The 25,818-nt window shown below is 44.8% G+C and overlaps 1 protein-coding gene across 1 annotated transcript; it reads left to right on the top strand.

Moving 5' to 3' along the window:
* The first annotated feature begins 10,038 nt into the window (after positions 1–10,038).
* Positions 10,039–25,206, top strand: LOC119649977 (transmembrane protease serine 9-like). The gene is made up of 7 exons (XM_038052416.1): positions 10,039–10,325; positions 10,413–10,520; positions 10,751–10,885; positions 16,632–16,742; positions 16,989–17,129; positions 24,860–25,029; positions 25,094–25,206. The coding sequence occupies exons 1-7, from the start codon at positions 10,200–10,202 to the stop codon at positions 25,164–25,166; spliced, it is 864 nt and encodes a 287-aa protein (XP_037908344.1). The 5' UTR covers positions 10,039–10,199; the 3' UTR covers positions 25,167–25,206.
* Positions 25,207–25,818: the final 612 nt, after the last annotated feature.

Consider the following 25,818-nt stretch of genomic DNA (forward strand, 5'->3'; position numbering starts at 1 on the left):
ACTCATATCGAGCAGGTATATTCGGTGACGCTGCTCCCAGAATAGAGGTGAACCAGCGTCTGATGCACCTTGTGCGAAACTGTCAGTCATTTTTTTTCAACCATTCGAAATCCCGGACAGTGGTGTCAGCTGGACAATTGTTTGAAATTTGTTCCTTTGTTCTTGGTAATTTCAATCAATAAGGTTGCATAATTCGGCAAGCCCTCACAGAACCTCTGAGCAAACCGTCTTCGGGCGGACCAAGAATTTGTAGGGCCGGGCTGGGAGCTTGGAGTAGCCATAGTACTCCTAAAACGAAACGAGGACGTCGGAGGTCCCCTCAAAAGCAAGGCTGATAAGAATGTTGGTCACCGGAAAAGGACAAGAGCCAGTACAAGAAGGCCGTACATACTCTGACCAAGATTGTCAAGGATAAACAGGCTGGTACTGCCGATAAATGAAATGAAAAGGACCTCGCTAAATACCAGGTGATTGTTGAAGAATATAACAACAAACACGTTCAAACGCAATCGATCTCAAGACTAGGTAGAACATCAGTACAAGCGAAGCACAGTGTGGAGGGGCTAGGACGCCAAGCAATTTCTGAAAACAGGGAAGGAGTAACAGCCAACAGACGAGTCATGAACTACAAAACTCTTAAGCATCTTGGCCAGGAGTTATTTATTTGTGATACTATTGGATAGTAATTCCGTCGGGGATGTTTACTAGTGTTAAGATTTGGCTGTCGGGGATGATAATCGAGCAATTCTTGGACGGCAAATGATTCATTTTCGGCCTCGACTTCTCCCAGGTGGTCCGTGGAATCTACGTTATAGCATGCGAGGACTAATTCTCCCTAGAAAATCGGTCGCTCGCATCTGGTTGTCGAAAATCCGCCTGAATAAATACAAGTTTGTTCAATCTCAGTGCCTTCAAAACCTTAGGACTCCCACAGACGACTGGATGGTTACTTAGAATGAGGAACGCCCACTGACAAACTCCGTATGCAAGCAAATCATGCTGAGGATAGTGCAGATAAGTCAGCATTACTTGAAGCGAGTTTCAGCTGTGTTTCAAAGGAAATATTATAATTTTTTTCATACCAAAAGAGGCACTGATCGGGACAGACCTAGAGCATGTATTCTCACCTAAAGGAACTGCTTGCTTTTTGTGCCCGGTTCTGAGTTTTAGTGACCCAGCCGTTGTGAAACTGGAGCAGCCAGTAGCGTAGAACGAATATATTTACTCGGCTTTTATGGCTTACGACCGATCAGTTCCGCCAGAGGAACTTCAATATTTGACATCGACCACATTATTAATAAAAATTCATCGGTGAATAAAAGGGGGATTACGCCAACCTTCTAACTTCCCAGCTCGGCTCCTTGATATTCCCCTACTAATCGACAATCGGTTTCTGAGGGTAGAGAACTGGAGAGTTTCTGACCAGAGGTCTTTCTCAAATGACAGTCCTGTTCTTTTCAGTCTAAATCTAGAAATCCCAGGAGAATCGACTGGTAGATGTTTGGTCAAGTTACGAAGAACAAACTTCCGTTGCCAAAATTGGTAAGATTGGCACTACAAACGACCTGGAATCAAAGGCTGGCGCTATGGAAAAGTACAGTGAGAAGACATTACCATCGTGGTGGAGTGAAGATCTGTTCAGCCTCAAGGAGCTGACCAAGGAGATGCAAGGAATGATTGAAGAAGTGCAATTCGGTCATCAAGACTGCCAAGAGGTGGAAAGCACCAGCAAATCTGCGAGACTTAGCAACGTTCTGTCTTGCTGTTGGTTCAGACGCATTTCCCGCCAGCGAGGAGGACTGTGAGTCGGAGCCTTGCTTGGAAGGTATGGCGGCTTGGAGCCTCGGTCGTGCAAGATTATCAAATCGATAATTACCGGAGATAAGATCGGCTGGGCTATAAATAGCTTCTCTACATATAAATCTCCAAATATGGAGAGAACGCCTGTCGCTAAGTCAGAGCACGTTTACTTCAAAGGCAAATTCACTGATGCCGCTCTGCGCGAGGTATTTGATATAGTTGGGCTGTGATTACAGTGCAAGCAGTGCATCCCTGCTGTCGTCCTAAATATAGAGGGAACATTCAACAACGTTAGTACCAACGCCATCAAGGAAGTCTTAACCAGTATTGAATTGAATGGGTATCTTACGCATTGGATAATATCTATGGTAAGAATTACGGTAATCCAGTTGGATCAGGAAAGTAGCCACTTGACCGGAGCTATGACTAGAGGTATGCCCCACGGTGGCACAATCTCTCCGGTGCTCTGGTTGCTGGTGTTGGGCGTAAATCCAGGCATGTTAGACAGGGCGGGGTGAAGGTGACGGCGTATGCTAACGATTTTCCAGAGACGTTTCTCTGCATTATGACAATATGGAAGGGCCGTTGGGTAAGGTGCGTCTGTGGGCCGCGTTCGGTGTAAATTCAACCAAAGCAGAACTGATGCTATTGACCGAGACAAGAGCACTCGAATGCAACGCCCCGTGGCTAAACGAAAAAACATTGGTTCTTTCCTTCAACGTAAAGTATCTGGGTACAATCCTAGATACGAAGCTAAATTGGAGGTTGTACATATAACTGAAGGTTAAGAAGACGTGTATTGCCTTCCAGCCAAACGGCAATTAAGGCGGCATTTTCTAGGGTCGTGGGGCAGTACAGAAACGCTTTGAATAGTCTGCGCGGCACGCTCAAGGTCACTTTCCTAAGGGTTTTCAGTCATGGGAACATAGAGGGGAATGAGCGGGCTGAAGGATGGCCAATCGGGCTCTGCCCTTCCTAGGCCGGCGGTGGCCACAGATTGTGTTCCGCTGGTGACTATTAAGGGTGGAATATACTCGCACTACTTAACAGTTGTGGACATCAGATGGCGAAGGTTCACCACCTGCGGCAAGTAAAGGAGGATTTGGCCCGCCTGCATCAAAACGCTACCGCGAGAGCCCTGCGGTGGTCTGCACGGCCACTGGCCAGTAGAGGACCATGCCATGACTCGGCGGCGAATAGGAAGAAACTCTCAGGCATTTCCTTTCCTAGCTCTGGCTAGAGTCAGGCTACGCACACTAGGTAAATCATTCTTTGAGGACCTCAGGGAGATCTTTAGTTGTAGGATGGGAGGCTACTTACGTTCGCAAATGCTACGGGCTGGTTCCAAGATCTGAGCACACCGCAACTAATGGTAAGGTCTTAGGAATTTGTGGCATCAAAACGGAGCACCTTAGTGTTAACTGAGCTCTTCGGAGCAACCACTGATACCTACCAACCTACCATAGGTTCATTCATAACTACGAGCCATCCCTGTTGTTTCTCGGCTGCATAGTTTTGATAATAAATCAAGAAATAGAATTATTGCCTTAATGGTTTTCTTCCTACTATGTTTCGTCATGTAATGTTTAGTATTCTATTAGTTGTGTCTGGATAGCTGAGTGGTTAGAGCAAAAGGGTTTCGTAGGGAAGGTCGCGGTTCGAATCTCACTGGTGCCAGTGGGGTTTGTATCGTGATTTGATCTCGAATTTCAGTCGACTCAGCTGCGAATGAGTACCTGAGTCAAATCCGGGCAATAATCTCGGGCGAGCGCAATGCTGACCACATTGCCTCCTACAGGGTACTGTAACCCTGTAGTGAACCGTTACGGTCTTGAATGAAATGGTCTAACAGACTTCAAGAACCTGATCCAATTAGATTGTTGCGTCAACGAATATTATTATTCTATTAGTTTTCAAAGTGAGACCAAACTGAGACTTCAGTTCCTAAGGCAGCCCGACTTGGTTATGTTGACTTTGGTGGCATCGTACCCTGCAGGCCAGGCCCTCGTTTAAACCGCAGTAAATAAGGAACTCATTTGCACGCCTTGCTTGAGTATGAGTAGATTTGAAACCTTGGGACTGTCAAGAGCCGAGTTCCTCGGCCTATTTATTTTTCTCTATATTCCTGTAATCGAAAACCCAGAGAAGTATGACTTTGCATATGTTGCCTAGACTGTTCAGGGTTTCTCTGTGCTGCACCATCAACACAAAGGAGTACAAAAATTTTATGGACGCTTGATTTTCCGCTATAATGACTACTTTACACTTCAAGCCCGGATTATGTCCCATCATTGCCAGGTTTCCAATATCACCAGTATTTTCGTATCTTCGAAGACTGTGCTACTCGGCTACACCATGTAAACCTGAGTATACTCTCACTTCCTTGGTAGAATGCAGTATCGTAAGCCTGCAACACTTGGCTGCTCTTGCACTCTGCCCTAGTCGGAAATATTGTTTCTTTTTGCTTTTGCAGTTCGGCTTATGGCTGGCGTAGCCTAGCAGCGTACTCAAGGAATTTGGCAGTATACATCCTATAGCATATTTATTTTGAAGCTACAGGGGCTGTAGCCTATTCCAAGCCATAGTTGAGAAAGTAGGAGGGAGAGATAGCTGTAGCCTGAATAGCTGAGTTTCATCTAAGCGTCTTAGGTGAGTAGGGTATCACGAACTACGTAGCCTGACCAGCAACATAGTTGTGTGAACACTGGCACGTTTCGAACCACCTGAAAGAGCTACCACCGAGGCCACCGAGGTTTGCGATGAGCCGTCGTTGTGTTTACGATTCGCATCTGGACTCGTTTTTTAATCTGCAGCTCATTAAAGCGCACGGCCCCACTAAAGTCAAGGAAGAGGCAGTGAAGGATGAAGGAGACACTGTTTGACTCACTCCCAAAAAACAATGTCAAAATACTGATTTTAATGCAACAATCGGAACTGAAAGCTGGTATCGGGGAGATTAATTGACTTCGCCAGCAGTAGAAACGTTGTCGTAAGCTCCACATGCTTCCCGCAACGGTGGATCCACAAACAGACTTGAGAATCACTGGAATAGGATCACTTGGTGAAGGCAACATATCGGTACAGAATCTCGGAATCAGCCCTACCAAAATCTTCGCGGCTGATAAACTACTGGACGATGCTACGGCGTTGGCATATGCAGCCATCCTGGAGGAGAAACTATTACCTATGCTACACGGCATCAGCAATACAAATTTACACGGGTTGTGGGAAGAACTTAAGGACAATCAATCATGGAAGTCGTAAAGAAGGTCGTGGGATACAAATCCTGACGAAGGCGAATCGACTGGTTTGCCGATGAATGCAGAATATCACAAGACACAAGGAACGAAGCCTATAGATAACATATCCAACGTGCAACCAGATCCAAAAAGAAAAGTATGACGTGCTACGGTGAATTTCGAGGAGAATAATTAGACCTAAGACACGGAAATATTTTGGCATGTAGTTGCTGAATAGTAATGAAAATCTTGCTAATAGAGACACTAGAAAAGCATATAGACTAGTGAATACAATTAAGAACGGTTATTAACCCGGGACTAGCCTCTGCAAGGACAAAGATGGAAACATCATTAGCAATACCGGCAGCATCAACAAACGCTGAGCGTCCTATTTCGAAGAGCGTTTGAATCCGACACCTGTGCCCGCATACAAGTAGCTCAAATCGATGGCGTCATTGGTGATCCTGGCCATAGTCTTTTGTCCTATACACCAATTGTGAAGACTAGAATAAAACCATTCGCCGAACGACTCATTGGTGAGTGATAAGACAGTTTCAGGCTGGGGTGTTCCAGAACCGACTAGATTTTCACCGTTAAACTAATTCTGCAAAAGTGTTGCGAATATAACGTGTACCAAATCCTTGTCGATTTCAAGCAGGTTTACGACAATAAAGATTGTGGAGTACTGCACAACATAATCCTGCAATTTGGTGTACTAACTAAAGTAGTACGACCGGCGTTCTATCTTACAGGTCAGGATCAAACACAGGTTGGCTAATCCTTTTGAAACACGTGCTGGTTTGAAAATTGGCTAAACACACACAAGAAACATAAGGAAAGTCTTTCGGCGAATTTTCGGAGCAGTTCACGATCATGATGGATGGCGCATCTAGCACAACCATGAGTTGTATGAACTGTACGATGAGCAAGAAATCTCGAAATTCGTTAAACTACAACGCTTTCAGTGGGCAGGTATGTCCAACGAATGAGCAACGATACCATGCCTAAAAAGGTTATGAACGGACGACGAGACTCCTTTTCTTCACGAAGGTTTTCTTCCGAACGTAGAAGCCACTTTACATTGTAGGGAAGTAAATGGATGGAAATGGGAAATGCCTGCCCACTTAGCCTTGGTTGGGATTCGGATACCCTTTTCTTGATAGCATTAATTTCTGGGATTTATGGCAAGTTCGCATATTGCAACCCACACACACACCTTTGATAAAGTGCTCATTATAATGTCGCCGGTAAGGGGGGAGGGAAACATTCCGGACCCCGATTTCATCTTTCATCTATTATTATCCACAAAGGCTCCGGTGAGATGGTGTCCCCCTAGGTGGATTTTGGTTAAGTCGCTACCTTCCAAGTCAAATCGAATTATCCCGCCTACATACGCATACAAATTATCTATTACTTAAGGCTCCCCTCCAATCCTATTCTGTTTAAAACCCTTCTTGGTACTTTTGGTACGCAGTTTGGTACCATTCTCTATGATTGATCTTAAGTAGATTTCCACGACATGGTCTGGAAAAAGATCAGGCTTCGACTCATGACTGCACCTGTCCATCTTCCGTATGAAAACCATGCGCGCGTATTTCATAGATATTTGAACGAAATACAACTCCGATAGATCTCTACAAGCCCCAGAATACCGATTTCACGTTGTTTCTGGAACCTCCGTCCAAATGGGGAGAAGTTGTTTATAGCCCAGTTCGATATTTTCAAATGACAGGGATGCATAATCTCCAAGAGTGGTTATGATTTGCAGTCCCCCTTGATAGCGGGGAAATGTGGTGGTACTAACAATTTCAGATTCCTCCCAAAAAACTGAAAACGTTTTCACAAAGAATAGGTTCCAGTTCTTTGTCTTGCCTTCAATAATGAAACTAGACTGCCTATCCGAATGACTTCAAGGTTTAGACCAGCCATTGCTCCTTTCAGTGTCCCTGTAGTGTCTATGGGTCAATGAGAAAATGTCCTGACATAGACCTCTGCCACTCCTCTGCTATGTATGATGGGCATAAATCAGTAAACGTGTCAGATGAACTGGAATTCTGGCCCAAAATGTTGGCTTGTGCTAAATTAAGCTGTTCACTATTTCACTTTTCTGTGCGGGAATCCTATGAAGTTGTATTTTGTTCAGAGCACTTGGTTTAACGGCACCTTGTCAAAAGTGGGCTCGTCAATCGTTTTCGCTGGTCAGTTTGCCGCTCTTATCGTTTTGAGCTTAAAAATGTACTATTGGTGTTTCGTTTGGGAACCATTTTCATTAAATTATAAGAAAACTTTTCGTGAACAGCGCTTCTTTGAGTTTTTGCAGGTCGTCAACAATCGACAGGCTGCCGAAGATCAAAGTGGAACTTAGAGACGCATAAAATCTAATGTAAGTGTATATGGAAATGTCCTTGCTGAAATAAAGTGGTTCTATGCGTCAGTGCTGAGCTCCCGATGCTACTTCACCGGTCTAATCTGTGGTTGGTACATTATCGTAATATTTCTGCTTCCCAGCAGCCCGGATGGTCAATTATACTTCCTCAGGTAGTTCTTGCATGGCTGTCAAGCTTTAGATGTCCTTCCCGAGACTGGGCAAGTTTTCGTTCCACCATGGTGGCAACAGCCAACAGAGCCTATTTCAGCTTACAAAAACTGTTCCGCTCGAAACGTCTCACCATAGGGTCAAAGCTCTTACTGTACAAGACAATCATCTTGCCAGTCCTCATGTATTCAAGAAAAATATCGGCCGCGTTCAGGAGAAGAATTCCGTAGCTTACATAACCACGAAATCGATGGGCGATACCATGACCGTCAAGTTGTGGAAAAAATCCGGCTCAATAGGTTACGGCGGGCGAGTCATTTAATCCGTATGATGAGGATGATCCAGCCCGGAAAGTCTATAAGGGCAATATCTATGGTAGAGAAGGAAGACGAGGCAGACCCTGCCTGAGAGAGCGATGGCGTAGGTTAGGCCGCCAGACAGCTTTTAGGGACATCGAATTGCTGGACCTCGGCGCAAAACCAGGATGTCTAGAGTTGCTTACTAAGGTAGGCCTAGACCGGATACCGGTTGTTGCGCCGTTGATGATGATGATGATGGTGGCAAAAGTGTACAGTGAGATTTAGATTGAAAAATATTTAGAAGTGATCCGAGAATTGGATCCGATGTGACACTCTCCAGTTCTCTGCTCTGAAGGTCTGATCTTCAGTTAGAAGGGTGGTATCAAAGCCATCCGTTTTTACCACCCTGGACACTATATGCCATAAGACGGCTATTTTTTAAATCTAAATCTCCGTTTTGTTTTTCTTGGTTTGGAACGGCAGAGTCAATTACAAAGAAGGTAACTTTCTTAGGGCACCAGCTGACAGTTAAAAGTGGTTGCAAGCATTATTGATTTTTTTTTTGAGTACGGTAGATGAATGCATTTCGCTCAGAGTATTGGACTCCCGCAACAGTTAGCTGTCGGACTTCTTGTCATTAGAGAACTAGCCTGGAACCGTTTGACACATTACTTCGGGCTAGCCCTCGAGCTCTCCCGGCTTTGGGAGCCTTCAAATCAGGGAGTCCCTTTCACCAGCGGGAGGAGAGGGGAGTTGTTAGTTTAGGGAACCCCTTACCATCCGGTGCCTCCGCCGGTCGAGTTCAATATTCTTCGCAATAGGAAGATCCTGAACATAATGAGCAATATGATTCCAGCTGCGAGCGCTCTTCACCATCTCTCTGACAATGTTGTCTGGAGAGAGCTCCCTGTGTCTTCATGAAGCAGCTGAAGAGAGCCGTCCCACCTCTCGCAAAAGAAAAAGGTGTGTTCAGCGTCGACCGCTACTTCATTGCAGAACACACAATCAGGAGATCGCGCTTTCCCAATCCTGTGCAGGTAAGACTGAAAACGTCCATGCCCGCTTAGAAGCTGGGTAAGTACAAAATAATCAATCTCATCGTGCGCACGGTTAAGCCACGGGTCCAAACTGTCGATGAACTGCGCAGTCCATCTGCGCCTTGGCTTATTTTGAGAGAGTTGCCACTAGGTAAGGGTGCGTTGACGTTCTTCACGGGCAACCACCTCTCTTAAGTTCTCGCCTTTATGGCGGTAGATAGCTTTACGCTCCTTGGCAAGGAGGGCAACGGAGCTCACTCTCGCGATCACCATCACGGCCGATTCAGAGACAGTGTGATAAGCAGACGCCACTGGCAAAGCTGCCCGTCTCTGCACTCGAGCAAGGCGCTTACGATGCACCTTCTTGTCAAGGGCATCAGCCCATACCTTCGCGCCATAGTGCAGGACCGACTGCGTTGCTCTCATAAGGAGACGTCGCCCAGTAGATATAGGGCCCCCAACATTTGCTATTAGCCAACTCAATGCCAAGATTTTAGCTGCAGCTCTGTCTACTGCGGTTTTGATCTGCTCCAAGAAGTTCATCTTCGAGTCGAGCATTAAACCAAAGTGTTTAACCGCTGGTTTTGACTCTTTATTCAACTCGCGGATCGATATGGGACACCAGGCATGACTTTTCGGGCATATGGAGTTCCAGCAGATTATCATAAGACGCGTTCCGGAGGTCCTTCCCTAGGATGCTCCCGACGTGATTTCCATCCTGTGGCCCTCTAGCGTCGCATAGAGCAAGGAGCTTGGCACCTGGAATGAGTTTTCTAATGTGCCTTGTATATCTGTCTATCTTACGGAATTGAAGGCATTTCTGACATCCAGTCTTATGAGGAGCACTATCCATTGAGATCGGCGGCTGTGTGCCTCGGCTCGTATTATTATTAGTGATGGCGCTTAGGACGTTTGATGCTCAATGTTTAAGTCAGCAAGTGTGGATGGAATGGGTTAAATGGGGATTGGATCTGGGAAACTCCAGGTACGTGGATATAATTTTTCAAGGATCTAAAATTAAGACAAATCAAATTTAATAAATAAGCACATTATGAGGTATTTCAAGGCAACGTTATCCCTCCGAAGTTTTTTAATTAAGTTCCCATTGATTTTTCAGGATCGTTCAAACTATTCTTTGTTGTGTTAATTATTATGGTGTTATGATGTGTCATTGTTGTGTCAAATCAAATACATTTATTTATTTATATATTTATCCTTTCGGAAGAAGTCCCAAATTTCATGAGAACTCATAACCGGCACTTTTGTTACCAACAGAGAGTTATGAGAAATGTGCAGAAAATTATGGTGTACTCCTTGTCTATTTCTTGTATTGTTAAGAATTTGTGAAGTGGCTTCCGTAAGAAACAGAATAATTGGGGGCCGTCCAGCCAAAGTTGGTCAATTTCCATCCCTCGTGAGTTTTGTGAAATATTTTAAAAATGCGATTGGGGGAAATGGCTTCAACTAAATTCAGACTAATTCTGGGATTTATGCTTTTAAGGTGGCCCTAAATATCCAAGATAGTGGCTTTTGTGGTGGTGACTTAATCTCAAATAGGCATGTGGTTTCCGCTGCGCATTGTTTCCGAGATCAATCAAATCCTAGCAAGGTAAGCTTTAGTTTGAAGAGTGTTGTAATTCTTTGGCAGTTTGGGCAAGGGTTAGGAATAAACCACAACCGAGTAGTTCTTTTGATTATTGTTAAAATGCGAAAATTCTTTACACTAAGATAATTTCGGACCGAAGGGAATTACCTCCTTTTCCTCCTGTTTTACCCGAAGGGTAGAATTATATAGGTTATAAATACATAATTTCAAATTTCAATATTTTTTTGTTCCAGATAAAGGGTATCGCTGGAGACGTTGACAGAAAAGTAGAGTCAGCTCCCTCACGGAAAGAGCTGACATTTATACATGTTGCATCTCATCCCCGATATAATCCCGATACGCAAGCATTTGACTTTGCTGTTTTGTCCGTAAGTGTTTTGGTAAAATTCCAGAATTAGTTGAAATTAAAGACAGATGTTGACTACTTGCCAAAATGGTACACATTTCTCAACAATGTACCTTTTTTTGGGAGTAGGGTAGGTAAATGCGTTTATGTATATACTATTGGACTCTCGCAACAGTTGGCTATCGGACTGCCAACTAAACACCTTCTTGTCATCAAAGAATTAGCCTGGGACCATTTAAAACATTACTTCGGGCTAGCCCTCTCGCTCTCCCGGCTTTGGGAGCCTTCAAGTCAGGGAATCCCATTCACCAACGGGAGGGGGGAGGAAAGGAGTTGTTAGTTTAGGGAACCCCTCGCCATCCGGTTCCTCCGACGGTCGATTTCAACCTTCTTCGCAATAAGAAGAGCCCGAACATAATGCGCAACACAACTTCAACTGCCAGCTCTCTTCAGCATCTCTCTGACAATGTTGTCTGGAGAGAGTTCCCCTATGTCAGGTGGTTCAGGTGCGTTCAGTGTCGTCTGCCAATCCATTGCAGAGCACAATCAGGAGATCGCGCTTTCCCAATCCTGTGCAGGTGAGACTGAAAATCTTCATGTCCGCTTAGACGGTGGGTAAGAAAGTAATCGATCTGACCAAATTGTCGATGAGCCGTGCAGCCCATCCCCCCTTGCCTCATTTTGCCAAGAGAGTTGTCACTCGATAAGGGTGCGTTCTTCACGAGCTACCACCTTTCTTAAGTTTTCGCCCTTATGGCGGCAGATAGCTTTACGTTCCTTGGCAAGGAGGGCAACGGGGATCACTCATGCTATCACCATCACGGCCGGTTCTGAGACAGGGCGATAAACAGACGTCACTCGCAAGGCTCCCCGTCTCTGCACTTGAGCAAGGCGCTTACGATGCACCCACAAGAGATAGTTTGGCACGTGACATGCTAGGATAACTGTCCATCGTGCGGAATTGAAGGCATTTCTAACATCAAGTGTTATGAGGAGTACAATCTGTCTAGATCGGCGGCTGTGTGCCTCGGCTCGATAAACCACATCCACCACCTCCATAACAGCATCCACTGTGGATCTTCCTATTCTGAACCCGAACTGCCATGGGGATAACTACCAAGCAGCGCGGATTGCTTCAATGATCAGCTTCTTGAGCACTTTCCCGGTAGTGTCAGGCATACACCCCAAGCTGCAAGTCTGGCTCTTGGCGGAACACCAGTTTGTAGACTTCTGCCGGGGTGCTATCAGGACACGGCGCCTTCTTGTTATTCATAGTGAGAATCGCTTCTTCGAACTCTCTGAAAAGGCATTCGCCGATGCTTTCCGCCTAATTGTTATCAACCCGTACAGGATGTCTGGGGAATAATGCCCATACAATGCGGTCCATCTGTTCGACATTTAGTATGCAGGGCTTCCGCAGAGCCCCGATTTTCAGGGTAACAAGCTTATAGCCAAGTCCCCATGGGTCCTTATTCACCTCGTTGATCAGGTTCTGCCAGCCGCGAGCTTTGCTTTTACTTATCGCGCTACGGAGTCTCCTTTTTGCTGATCGATATTGTGCCTTTGTGGTGCATGCCTCCTCGTTGGCGTGTAAACTTTGTTGGAGCGTCGCGTTGGTGCTCGCCCGCAAATAGCGTCAACCACTTCGATCGCGATGTACTGGTGGTCGCTTGCGAGAAAACTTTCTGTACTGGCCACCCGTCCACGGATGATGCCAGAGATTCCGACTTAAAAGTGATATCAGGAATGCTTCCTTCATAGCCTGGGTTCCGAACCGGTGACGTGGATCTGGTGTTTAACACTACGAGCCCGGTTTTCGCCGCCATTTTGAAAATCCGCTTCCCTCTGGATTCTGGCTGAGGCATGCCCCATTCAAGGCCCTAGCATTAAAATCACCGCCTCCCAGGATTTGCCCGGTGTCCTCCAGAGAGTCCGGCATCGTGTCATTCGGCGTCAGGTAAACGCTAAAAAACGCCATCCCTAAACACTGAATTCAGACAAACCCATTCCTTCGGCCTTGGGCAAGAACACGAATTCGAACGTCGTCCCGAAGAAAGATGGCGGCGGTGCTCGGTGATTCGAGATGCCATGAAGCCGGGTCCCTATTCCGGTATTGCTCGCTGATTAGCACTAGATCAGCATTTACCTCCGAAGCGAACTGCGCTAGCAACTGGTGAGCGATTGCACTCCGGTGCATGTTAATTTGTAGAATGCGGACCATGCTATTCGCGTTCTAGCCCTTTCTAGTTCCGCCCTAAAGATTGGACAACGTCCCGAATCCACATTGTATGCGACCAAACGCGCCGCGATTTCTGCAGAGAACGCAACTTTCGCTTTCATTGCGGGTTTTCCCTTGATGACCCACTTGGCCGCATCTCCGGCATGCTGTTCTCCTGCCAGGTCCCTTTCAAGTTGCTGACGTGTGTCCATAGTCCAGACACCTGTACCACTTGGTGGGGACTATCCGTATTCGTACCCCGCATACAGCATCCAATTTATATTTTACCGCTGCTAAGTTGTTGCCTCGCATATTGCTAGGGGACTTCCCCCACGGCGAGTTTTTGGCCTCGAGCATTTACAGGGGTGATGCCTATCCGGTCATTGGTTATCTCTGGACATGCACGCTTTATCGCCTCCTCCACTTCGACCTTTTCTGTGAGGTAGTCAAGATCCCGGATTTCTAGAGAGCAAATGGGCTCTAGGCTAGGAATAAGAGACTTCTCCAACAATAGCCCCTTGACCGCTTCGCTAAACGTACTCTCGCTAGTTGTCTCCTGGCCCAGTTTGACGAGGACTCCTCCACCTCTCGTTTTCCGTATATGAGATACCTCTGCTTCGTTGTCTTCGGGTTTCTTTCTGTATTGGATTTCACTAAGGACTTCCGTAAATGTCTTGCTTTCCGTCGGCTTAATGAGCGGAGCGGTCTAGTCCTTCTTCGTTTCCTCGTCTTTTTTGCTTCTGGCTTTTGGTTTTCAGCCTCCTTCTGTTTGGGGAGTCTGGCGGCGGGGTCAGTTGTTTCCCTTTTTCCTTTTTCGCCTTCTTTTTTTTGGGCCCTGGAAACTACTTTGATAAAGTCTCCTTCAGACACGTCGTCCTCTTTTCGTTTCTTCCTCAGTTCTCTTTGCATTGAGCTATCTGCGATCCGTTCGACGCAAGCAGCATTTTCAGCGGGGAGTGCGGATGTTTCTGCTCTCCAATCGTCTTCCGCTACTCTGCACGTTCGCCTATAAAAAGAATTCCAGGTCTATCAGCCTGTTTTTGGTGCCTTTGCCGACCGCATACGCTTCACACTGTTGCGTATTTCCTGATGAGCCTTCCCTCTTCGATTCAAGCTAGGACGGTCGACTGCACTTCCACTCAGTTCGTGTCCGAATTCACCTGCTTTGAACTAGCGATTCTGACGGGGCTTTTTTTGGGAACAGGGGCACTACAGAGTATTGGAGTTGCCTTCTTCGCACCGTCAGCCGCGCCACTTGGTCCGGCTTTCTGTTTATTTTGGCGTCCCGTTGTCACATCGGGTATGCCAGCCTTCGTTGCCTCTTTCGCTGATCGCTGCGGCGAATGAAGGATTTTTGTGCTGCGCTCAAACGCACTCAACTCTTCCTCCTTCTCTGCTTTTCGTCGATTTTTTTAATTAGTTTTGGTTTATTCTCGATGGAAAACTCACCAGCGCATCGTGTGCAAGGGGGAGGGCTGCTATAGACAGGAATGGGTGTACCGTCCGGGATGCGGCCCCTACCCCAGCTCCCTGAAACCTGACCTACGCTTAACTGATTCCGGAATTCACGGAAGAATTACACTTGTTCTCATTCGTAGCGGCAACAAAATCCTTCAGTTCTCTGTACTCCTCAATCCGCTTCCATCCACTGGTAGTTTCTGAAGGGCGCCATAAACCTCTTCGGGACAATACCAATGTCAATGCTAAGATATCTGTCGTCCGATCAGCAAGATAGTTTTGCCAATGCAGAATGACAGCCGGGTCTCGTAAGTGAAGTGTGGTAAATTTGGGGACCTAAGCTTCCCACCCGTGCGAGAAGATAAAGACACGATATAAAGTCAAATGACCATCTTGTTCCAGGGTAGGGTTAGCGCTTTCCTTGTTTTGCACATTTAGAAGATAACTTTTAAATTTGGATCGATATGTGTTGGACCTGATTACAGGTACGCTGCCGGTTATTTAAGACCCAACCCACCTTATGGCAGACTGTTTGCTCGAATAATGTGCTTCCAATGATATAGCGGGGGAAGGTGCAGTAAGCACTAACCTCTATCCATTGTCATTAGAGTCCCCAAAATAGTGATCCGTCATCATATGTTGAAGAGTCCACCTTGACATTGAGATCACCCATCACGATCGGAATGTCACCTTTATGAAGCCTCTTCTGAACTGCGTTGGGTTGCTAACAGTAAACCTCCATCTGCTCTGAATGGTGTGGTGCTCAGAGGTGGCCGTGAGGAAGACGGGGCGGCCACTCTTTCGGCCAAACCAAAACCATGTGGCCGAGGAGAACCTCCATAGTGGTGGCACCGGAAGATGTTGTACTCACTTTGGTTTGCCGGCCGCGATGCAGTAGGCGAATGCTCCAGAGGCCTAATTAGGGCGATCAGACCTGAATCTGCACGGGGACTCATCTGAAGTGGCAAATTGGTCACGAAATCTTACCAGGAGTATACTGGTACCATGGGAACCGGGATAGCCCCTGGACTCTCATACTTCGGGTGAACTCCTGTTGTATGCGAGTACAGCTCGGTTGTTTGCGGTTGGCCCCTCTAGTGGGAGTTTTATGGTGGTTGTGGTTGTGCTCAAGCAAGAAGAGACCTTCGGGCCTCGGCGTGGTGTTGCGTTTCGACACGGTTGCCGTACTCGGTGGAGATTTAGGTAATTCTTGCATCCATCAGTATGAATGTTAAGCCATGCACTTGGTGTAGACTGGTACCGTTGTTGCTTGTCTCAGCGGGGCTCTGATTGTGATCACAAAATCAATCTGTGTCTAGAGGACCGTAGGATTAAGTCTCCAAGACAGGTACCTACGTTAAACCCCCAAGGGCTTACCTGCTCTGAAGCGTGCGTATTACTGCATGATTGGGATGTTTCTCATCCTGGTCCACAATTTTGCATTTAGTATTTTGTCTGATATCAGCGTCCGCCTAGACGAGGCAGTAAGTATAAATCTGACATCGGACTCACTTTTATTTCCATTAGACTCGACAGAATACAATAGCGCGATGTTACTAGAGGCAGTATTTTTCATCAATTGCTTAACCCTAGAATGTCCCGCCTGTATCGCTGAAATTCTCGCCGGAGTTCTAGCAAGTCAGCCTTGGTACGTCGTCGGGAAGTTTTCGCTTCTTTCAAAATCCCTCTTATTAGTAATTATCACTAGTGAGTTGGTTCCACCTATTGGCTAAGACGACAAAGTGTTACAAGGACATTCAGAGTGTAGTGACTTTTCCCCACTCTTCTCTCAAACTACCTTGACCTTGTCTAGGGCTCCTGCTACAAATTAACGGCAAGGTTTCATCGTTGGTGCAGAAGATAAAAGAAAAAAGAAAAGCCTCCCGGTAAATTTGAAGTGGAGGTCGTACAAATAATTGAAAATTCGAAATTGTGGAATTTGGCAATCGATTGAAACTAGATATCGTAAAAATGATTATTGGGTTCTTTTAATTAAATGACATTAAATTAATTAATTTAATTATAATTAACTATTGAATGTATATTTCATGTTTCTAATTAAAATTGGAATTTATTTAAATTTTCTTTTCAGTTAAATGGTGCAATTACTTTGTCAGAAAATGTCCATCCCATTGTGCTAGTGCGAACTAGGCCACCAGAGAAAACAAAGTGCTTAATTGCAGGGTGGGGATTAATGACTGAAGTAAGAATCATAGCAGTGGCTATTTATGCAGAATATTTTTGATATTTATTTAAATTATAGCAAATGGACCATCTTGCTTCGTAGACATACATAGAAGCCATTCCGTAATTCGAATAGTCTTTGTATCGTATTTGCTTGCGCATGTGCTACGTAGTTATCTGTTTGAAAGTTATCTGTTTTGAAAGCCGATTAGTTTCTAGATCGGAACCTTCCATTATATCTAACTTAAATATTTTTACATTTCAGCAAGGAAAGGAACCAAGTGGGCAACTCATGTATGCTGAGGTCATGCTAGTTCCAGATCAGCAATGCGTTTACCAGACAGGCGCTGATATGTCAACAATGTTTTGCGCTGGTGTTCCCTTTGGAGGAATCGACTCTTGCAGTGTAAGAAAAAAAATCATTGACTTTACTATGGAATTGTTGATGGCCGACAAAAGCATCCATCCATCCATCCAAGGAGAAAATAATAATTTAATATATTTCAAAGTTTGTCTACTAAAATGTCCACTCCTGGTCAATTTTCCCCTTAAAGAAAAGAAGCTGCTTTGGTGTTGCATACATATCCAGCGGTGGCAAAGTTTCGAGTTGTATTGGTCCTTGACTACATATTTCAAACGTTGCTCTCTTATTTAGAATGTAGACCATCAGTCACAATGAGGGACCATCGGACTATGAGCTTTGGCGAGATTGCTTGAAAATTCTTCGAATTCCACTAATGTCATACTTTGGAGTAAAATAGTCGTATAAAAAGGGATTCCGTTAATATGCATCCTGAAGGGTGCTGTTTCTTTATCGGTGGATCATTATAAATTATCCCAACTGAATGGAGCTGCTGGACAGGCTGGGCCAAAAGGTCATGAGCAGGTTCGCTATGATTGGAATTTAGTTACATGAGCTTTTTCAGATGAGACTCATCTTTTACTTCTCCTGATGCGATTCTTGTTTTCCAACTCAAACATCTTGCACACCCTGAATAGTGTTTGTAGGAATTCTTTGTCCTTTTCCCTCATGTTTACGTGGATCCGATCTCACACACGGTTTTCTGTAAGATTCTATTTTAAGTATCTTTCTTTTGAATGCCGCCGCCAATTCATTCAAACTTTGCCTTACCAGCCAAAGTAATTTGGTAGCGGGAGCCATTAGTTTTGTCGCGCTAGATAATTCAGGTCCAAAAATATCCCCCTTCTGAACTTGTCTAATCAGTTTTGAGTGTTTTTAACGTTTTGTGTAAAACAAAATCTTATTAAAATCGGTTTATTGTCTATGTCGTTGTCCGTTTGTCTGTCTGTCTGCGTTTTATTTTTTGTCTGGGGGAAATCCATCAAGGATACGCATCTGGATTCTAGGACACGCATGCCGGACTCTTCATCATCATCATCAACGGCGCAACAACCGGTATCCGGTCTAGGCCTGCCTTAATAAGGAACTCCAGACACCACTGTTTTGCGCCGAGGTTCACCAATTCGATATCCCTAAAAGCTGTCTGGCGTCCTGACTTACGCTATCGCTCCATTTTAGGCAGGGTCTGCCGCGTCTTCTTTTTCTACCATAGATATTGCCCTTATAGACTTTCCGGGTGGGATCATCCTCATCCATACGGATTAAGTGACCCGCCCACCGCAACTTATTGAGCCGGATTTTATCCACAACCAGACGGTCATGGTATCGCTCATTGATTTCGTCATTGTGTAGGCTACGGAATCGCCCATCCTCACGTAGGGGACCAAAAATTCTTCACAGGATTCTTCTCTTGAAGGCGGCCAAGAGTTCTTGCTAAGAACCCAAGTCTTCGAGGAATACATGAGGACTGGTAAGATCGTAGTCTTGTACAGTAAGAGCTTTGACCCTATGGTGAGACGTTTCGAGCGGAACAGTTTTTGTAAGTTCAAATAGGCTCTGTATGCTGACAACAACCGTGCGTGGATTTCATCATCGTAGCTATTATCGGCTGTGATTTTCGACCCTAGATAGTCGAAATTGTCAACGGTCTCGGTAGTCTCCTATCTTTATTCTTCCGGTTTGCCCAAAGCGGTTTGATGTTGTTGGTTGGTTGGTTTTTGGTGCTGACGTTGCCACCATATATTTGTCTTGCCTTCATTGCTGTGCAGTTCAAGATCTCGCGCCGCCTGTTCGATCTGGATGAAGGCAATTCGTACGTCTCGGGTGGTTCTTCCCATGATATCACCATAGGCCAGTAGTTGGGTGGACTTAAAGAGGATCGTACCTCTTGCATTTACCTCAGCATCACGGATCACTTTCTCGAGGGCCAGGTTAAAGAGGACTCATGATAGGGCATCACCTTGTCGTAGACCGTTGTTGATGCCGAATGGTCTTGAGAGTGATCCTGCTGCTTTTATCTGGCTTCGCACATTGGTCAGGGTCAGTCTAGTCAGTTTTATTAATTTCGTCGGGATACCGAATTCTCTCGTGGCCGTGTACAGTTTTACCCTGGCCATGCTATCATAGGCGGCTTTAAAGTCGATGAATAGATGGTGCACCCGTTGTCCATATTCCAACAGTTTTTTCATCGCTTGCCGCAGAGAGGAAATCTGATCTGTTGTTGATTTGCTTGGAGTGAAGCCTCTTTGGTATGGGCCAGTGATGTTCTGGGCGTATGGGGCTATCCGGCATTGGAAGATAGTGGACAATATCTTATAGATGGTACTCAGCAACGTGATACCTCTATAATTGCTGCACTGTGTGATATTTCCCTTTTTATGTATGAGGCAGATAATGCCTCGTTGCCAATCGTCAGGTATTGATTCGCTGTCCCATACCTTGAACACAAGTTGATGAACCACTTGGTGTAACTGGTCGCCTCTGTATTTAACCAAGTCGGCTGTAATTCCATCGGCTCCTGGCAACTTATAATTTTTAAGTCGATGAATTGCACGGACTGTTTCTCTTAAATTTGGTGGTGGCAGTATTTGTCCGTCGTCTTTAATTGGTGGGCCCTCCAACTCGCTGATGTTCTGGCTGTTCAGTAGCTCATCAAAATACTCAACCCATCGCTCCAATATGCCCATTCTGTCGGAAATCAGATTTCCCTCTTTGTCTCGGCAGGATGAGCATCGAGGTGTATAAGGCTACATCCTGCTGACTTGTTGGTAAAACTTCCGCGCCTGGTGCGGTTGCTCCCTGTACTTTTCTAGTTCATAGACTTGTTGGTTTTCCCAGGCTTCCTTTCTCCGTCTGTGAAGTCGCTTCTCCGTTCGACGGAGTTGGTGATAAGTCGCCGCACGTGCCCGCGTTCTTTGAGAATGCAACATTACTCGATATGCAGAATTCTTCCGTTCCGTAGCTAGCTTACATCCATCGTCAAACCAGCGGTTCCGACTTTTTTTGCGGCTGGGGCCAAATATCTTTGTGGCCGTATCAATGATAACGTTCTTTAGGTGGTTATGAAGATCATTTGTTGATGCTTCATCTCCAGGACCTCTGTTGAGTGCGGTTATTGCGCCATCCATTTCCCTCTTATAGGTTCGCGGAGAGCTGTGTTGTGGATGGCTTCAGTGTTCACTGTCACCTGATTGTTAGAGGGGATTCTAGGTGGTGTTGTTATTCGAGCTCCGAGCACCATGGCAACGAGATAGTGATCCGAGTATGGACTCTTACCGGCTAGAACCTCGCATATTTTCTCCACACTCTCTTCGCAGGACCACTGTTCTGGTATTTTTTCGCGGTGCTCTTTAGTTCTTAGCTGTTCACTCTAAACGAGGTGCTATCGCTTTGCGTGGGGTTAATTGCAGTAGCTTCCCTGCTACGTCTCCGCTGCGCTTCTGCTGTTTTTAGCTGCTGGTGGATCCGTTTCACCATTGCGACGACCGCGTCCCATGCTGTATTTGATTGTATAATCAGATTTTCCACTATTAAACTGGTATTTAGCTCTGTTTAAAGTTTTCTCCTTGAGCTTTTAAACCTTGGGCAGGCGAAGAAAACGTGTTATGCATTTTTGGCTGAAACTCGTCTCACCGTGGTTTCACATAGTCCACATACTGGAATTCTCGTCCTGTCTCATGCTGTTTATCATGCAGCCAATGACCGCATGTGCTCACATTGCTTGTTTAGGCTTGCTTCCTGATTCTCGTAGAGACACGACTTGCCTCGTTGGTTAGAATATCCACCGGGAACATTACCGCGACCACGCATGCTGCCTCATAGGATGTTGTTCGGTAGGCACAACATGTTCAGAGAGCGCTTAACCGATATGCAGCTTGAAGCTGCCTGCGATTTTTCCTATTTTTACCGCCGACGCTCACGTATAAAAGGAGAGAGATGACAACTCGCGATAAAAGTAATTATCGACTGTGTTTCGGGCGGTCTACATTTGAAAGCGTCCTTGCCAGTGTTGAGTTGATAGTCGCCACTTTCTGCCCAGCAAGCTTTAAGTGGGATTTAAATTCAGCTTGGAGTCGAATGTTACTCCTTGGTATTTCAACGATGGCTGAGAGCTAACAACATGCTCCCCGATGCAAATTTTAACATTTTTTGTTTCCGCCGCTTTGTAAAGAGAACCCACTCCGTCCAGCACGTGGTCTTTAAGCCAAGATTGATGGTCCGTATAGTCTCATTCGCATATATCTCTACTTCGTCGGGGTGATTGGATGTTATGTCCATTCCAGTCGTAAAATGCCATTATACATTATGTCCCATAGCAGAGGGCCTAGAACAGATCCCTGGGGAACTCCTGTCGTTGTTACATACATCTTCGACCCTGTGCCCGAATCATAAAGTAGCTGCCACTAGTCGCGTAGGCGAAGATTGTATTCAATATATTTTGGCGTTTCTGTCGCGATGCCGCTTCGATGATTTGGTTCCAGTTGGCAGAGTTGAACGCGTTCTTGATGTCAAGAGCCATCAGTGTGCAGTATTTCCCTTGGTCATAGACTTTTCTGGCTAGCTCAGAAACCAGTTTGGTAGCATCAACCGCTGACCGAGCCTTTTGGAAGCCAAACTGCCTATTTGATAAATAATCGCCACTATCAAATAATGGGTATAGCCGGTTATAGATTACCCGTTCGAGGATCTTACCTATTGTATTTAGAAGACAGATAAGTCTATCGGGGTTGGTTCACCTATCGGCTTACCTGTCTTCGAGATCAATACAAGCAAGTATTTTTCTCTTCTTTTAGGCAGTCTGTAAATACCCTTGCGAACATGCTTGGTGCTATTCTCATTGTCAGTTTCAGCGCCTTGTTGGCGATTCGATCAATGCCGGGGGCTTGAGTCTCCCGGACCCTTTTCACTGTGTCCAATACTTCTTCTGTGGTTACTGGAGGTATGTCTTCGGTGCTCATTGGTATCATTGGGAAGATTGTTTCCGGATGTTGAGGGAACAGGTGGCTTGAAGCAATAGTTTTTACTTTTCGTCATGGCCCACTGCAAGTTTTTGCGTGCCTGTTTATATTCGAGGTATCTGTCTGTCTTTCTGTTTGTCCGTCACACGCATTTTTCGCGGAGACGGTTTTAGCGATTGACACGAAATTTAGTGGAAAGGTGGGAACTGTGAATGCTCAGGCATACAGGGAATTACATCCTTTTACGTTGATTTGAAGGGGGACCTCATACATGCAAAAGGGGGGTGTAAATGTTTGTTCACCAAATATAGTCATGTTGGGTATCAAGTGAAAGGCCTCGATTAGTACTTTCCGAAACCGGCATTAATTTTGACATTTATTGGAAAGGTGGAAATGGCGGTAGGTTGATCATTTCTTTCACGGACCGATTCACCCCTTAACGAAAGTCGCTTCTTGCCGAATTCGGACTTTTGCTTTATTTTTCTTGGCCTTCTTGTATGTAAGTTGCCAGCGTCGCCAGCTTGCTGATCGACACCGGCTGCTGATCTTCTGAGCCTTTAGTTCTATTTCTGGGAAGCCGTTTCGGTTTTTTCCAAAACGACAGATTTTTTTCTTGCGCTTATTTATTTGCTAATAAGTTGGGGTTGGGAAGTTGCTTGTCACTTTTGTCGCTTGTGATACAGTTAGAGGAGTAGGTTTCCCCTTTTCCTGAGACTTTGATCTTTTTTAAGGTAGTCAATTTTAGAAAGCGCTAATGATTATCACTATGATATTATGGCTTGATCGGGGATATGATTGTCCTTCGCACTTGAACTCAGTTAGTTCAACTTCAAGTTGCATGAAAAATAATTTCGTCGTACCGCCACTTCGCTTTATATACGATTGATGTTTTTACCAATTTTTCCAACTTCCAACGTTTGTAGGATGCTGATGGAAACTTCTTTTTGTAATGGCTTTAGCATTTGGAAACATCTTGGAATCGAGACACTTCTTTCAAATTTTCTTACCCCCGAACATCTTCCAATCCTTATGCGGTGAATACTGTAATCACTTTTCTCAACTATTGGGTCCTCTTTTTTTCTTATTTTTCTGTGCCTCTACTTTAACTGTCTTTTTGCAAGATTGTACTTTGTTTTAACATCCCCTTCGCTAAATTGCATTCTACGATGTTAAAGTTATATATCTTCAAGCCACTGCAGTTGAAAGTCGGAGATGCCTGGTGATCATGTTATGCTGAGCATATTCGTAAATTAATGTTAGCTTTATATTGAATTAGATAGTCTAATATAATCAAGACCCATACTCATGGCAAACTGGAGTGAAAAATCATTTTGAAAAGCCGATCCTTAAAATTTAGCGCTGCTAGTTAAAATTAATATTTTGATAGGGAACCAGTTGAGGGGTTTGTGTATCGTCCGCTCGATAAATGGAATAGGTTTTGTAGGAAAAAGTAAGATTTAAGCAAAATACACAGATTAAAGTATGCACTAAGTTCAGTAGTTAGCTCAAACTCTAACATCACAGTTTCAATTCTTTTCATATCTGAAACACCTCGCCTCCAATGTTTGACTTGTTTGTCACACTCTTAACTCCCCAGCCCTGTATATGCCAAATCTTGGTCAATAAGAAGCTACAATTATCCTGCATGTCGGGCAATACAGGAGTTGTCATTTCCGAAGCAAGAAAGATATATGTGATATCCTCCGTGCCCATTAGCAATTGTATTAAGTCGGAGCTATCTTCTCCACGACATTGTTTAATCCTTTTTGAAACATCTGCGTGAATTGTGCAGGTCTAATATCTTTTAGGTTTTAACTTCAAAAAAGGTTTAGTCCGTGCTAACTTCAAATGATATTCACTGGACTTTGTGTCTCCTCCATCATAGAACTGGCAACCCTCGTTCATAAAGATTTCAATGTCGATCATGCTTGCTATCAGATATACTGCTTTGTCGGCTGTTATGCCGTAAGCACACGATGTTTGCAAGAATTAGAGGCACTTGACATATCGAGAGTTATGATTGGGTTAGTTTATTTGTTTCCGCGCACGGTTGCTGGCAGACAACAGACCCTATTTCAGCTTGAGAAAACTGTTCTATTCGAATCGTCTCATCATAGACCAAAGATCTTTCTGTACAAGACAATGGCTTTGTCATTCCTCATGTGTTCCTCGGAGGTTTGTTGCGGTGGGCAGGTAACTTAATCCGTATGGACGGGGGTGATCCAGCCTGAAAAGTCTATAAGGGCCATGTCTATGGTAGAAAAAGAAGATAAGGCAGACGCTGCGTGAGATGCAGCCATGGTCTAGCCTAGGAGCCCATACAGCTTCTAGGGATATTGAATTTGTGGACCTCGGCACAAAACCGGGATGCATTAAGTGCCTTATCAAGGCAGGCCTAGACCGGCGGTTATTGCGCTATTGAGGACGATGAGGTTTGTTATTTTCGCAATTTTGATTACCATACTGGGCGCACCTCGCTCGTAAAATTTGAATTGTCTGAGTAGAAGGCAACCCCCTTTTTCTGGGATCGGCATCAGCTTTCTGTTGCTCTTATTTGTGGGGTAACATTCCCCTTTCAAACACGCCTTAAAAGTTTGAATTAATCTATTTCTTACTGTTTTCACACTACACTAATAGAATTCTGTTCAGAACATCGTCTGAGCCTGAGGCTACTCTTATTCACTAACCAAAAAATCCTGAACTGTATCTGAGGACGATTTCCTTCAACGATTTCTTTGCCAGTCCCAGTTAAAAGAGCTACTAATAAATTGATCCTTAACCTAGGTTCTCTCTTCTTTTTCTTTTTTTTTTGAACAGGGGGATTCTGGCGGTCCAATAATATGTGAAAACCAATTAACTGGGGTTGTATCTTGGGGAAGAGGATGTGGTCGAGCGCAGGATCCCGGCGTTTACGCGGACATAATTGCAGGCAGACCATGGATTCTCGCACAGTTACAAATAACAAGAGCAGCTGCCCCTATATTTAGGTATGCGGTTTCTTTTTTATGAAAAGATATTTTATTCAACGAGAATTTACATTTCTTATTTTAGAAAAAAATCTCCAATAATCGAATCAAGTATACCAGCTTTAACAATAGCTTTCTTAGGTTCTGTTTTACTTTAAGTTTGTAAAAAGTAAAAAAATAAAATTGTGATAATTTGAATGTTTTTTATTGATGGAAAGTTTCGAAAATGCAGCTGATCTTATATGCAGGGTGACAACAAATAAGTGTATACAAACTTTTTCGCTCTATTAGCAAAAGGTAGAAGTTTTTCAACGGTTCCTGGTATTTTATTATTGTTGTGTGAATGCTGGAGTACATTAAAAATTACATAATTTTATTTGAGCCTGTTCTTACATCTTCGTTCAGTGATGACAAGTAATGACTCAGCTATCGTGGCCTTGCTCCGGCTAGGAAAACAACTGTGAGATAGCGCGGGAACTTGCTTGTTCGTCCATTGGTTTCTCCCGCGATGAAACAATTTAAGGAGCTCGGTAATGAAGGTGATTATCCTGCTAAAGGAAGAAAACGACTGCGAGAGCAGATGTCGCTATACAGGTGTTTCAAATGCCTGGAATTTGGATACATTTCGAGAAACTATATAAGCAAGTAGGGTAGGTCTAAGTTGTTTCGAAGATGCGGAGAGGAAAGGCATATTGTCAAAGAGTGCAATGCGAATCCTAAATTCTCGCTATGCAGTGAAAACCAGGAGAGTAACATCGACTATATCACAGGCAGTTACAGATCTCCGGCGTTCAAAACGGCGATTTCAGC

Source organism: Hermetia illucens, chromosome 2 (assembly GCF_905115235.1).
Source record: "Hermetia illucens chromosome 2, iHerIll2.2.curated.20191125, whole genome shotgun sequence".
Lineage (NCBI taxonomy): Eukaryota > Metazoa > Arthropoda > Insecta > Diptera > Stratiomyidae > Hermetia > Hermetia illucens.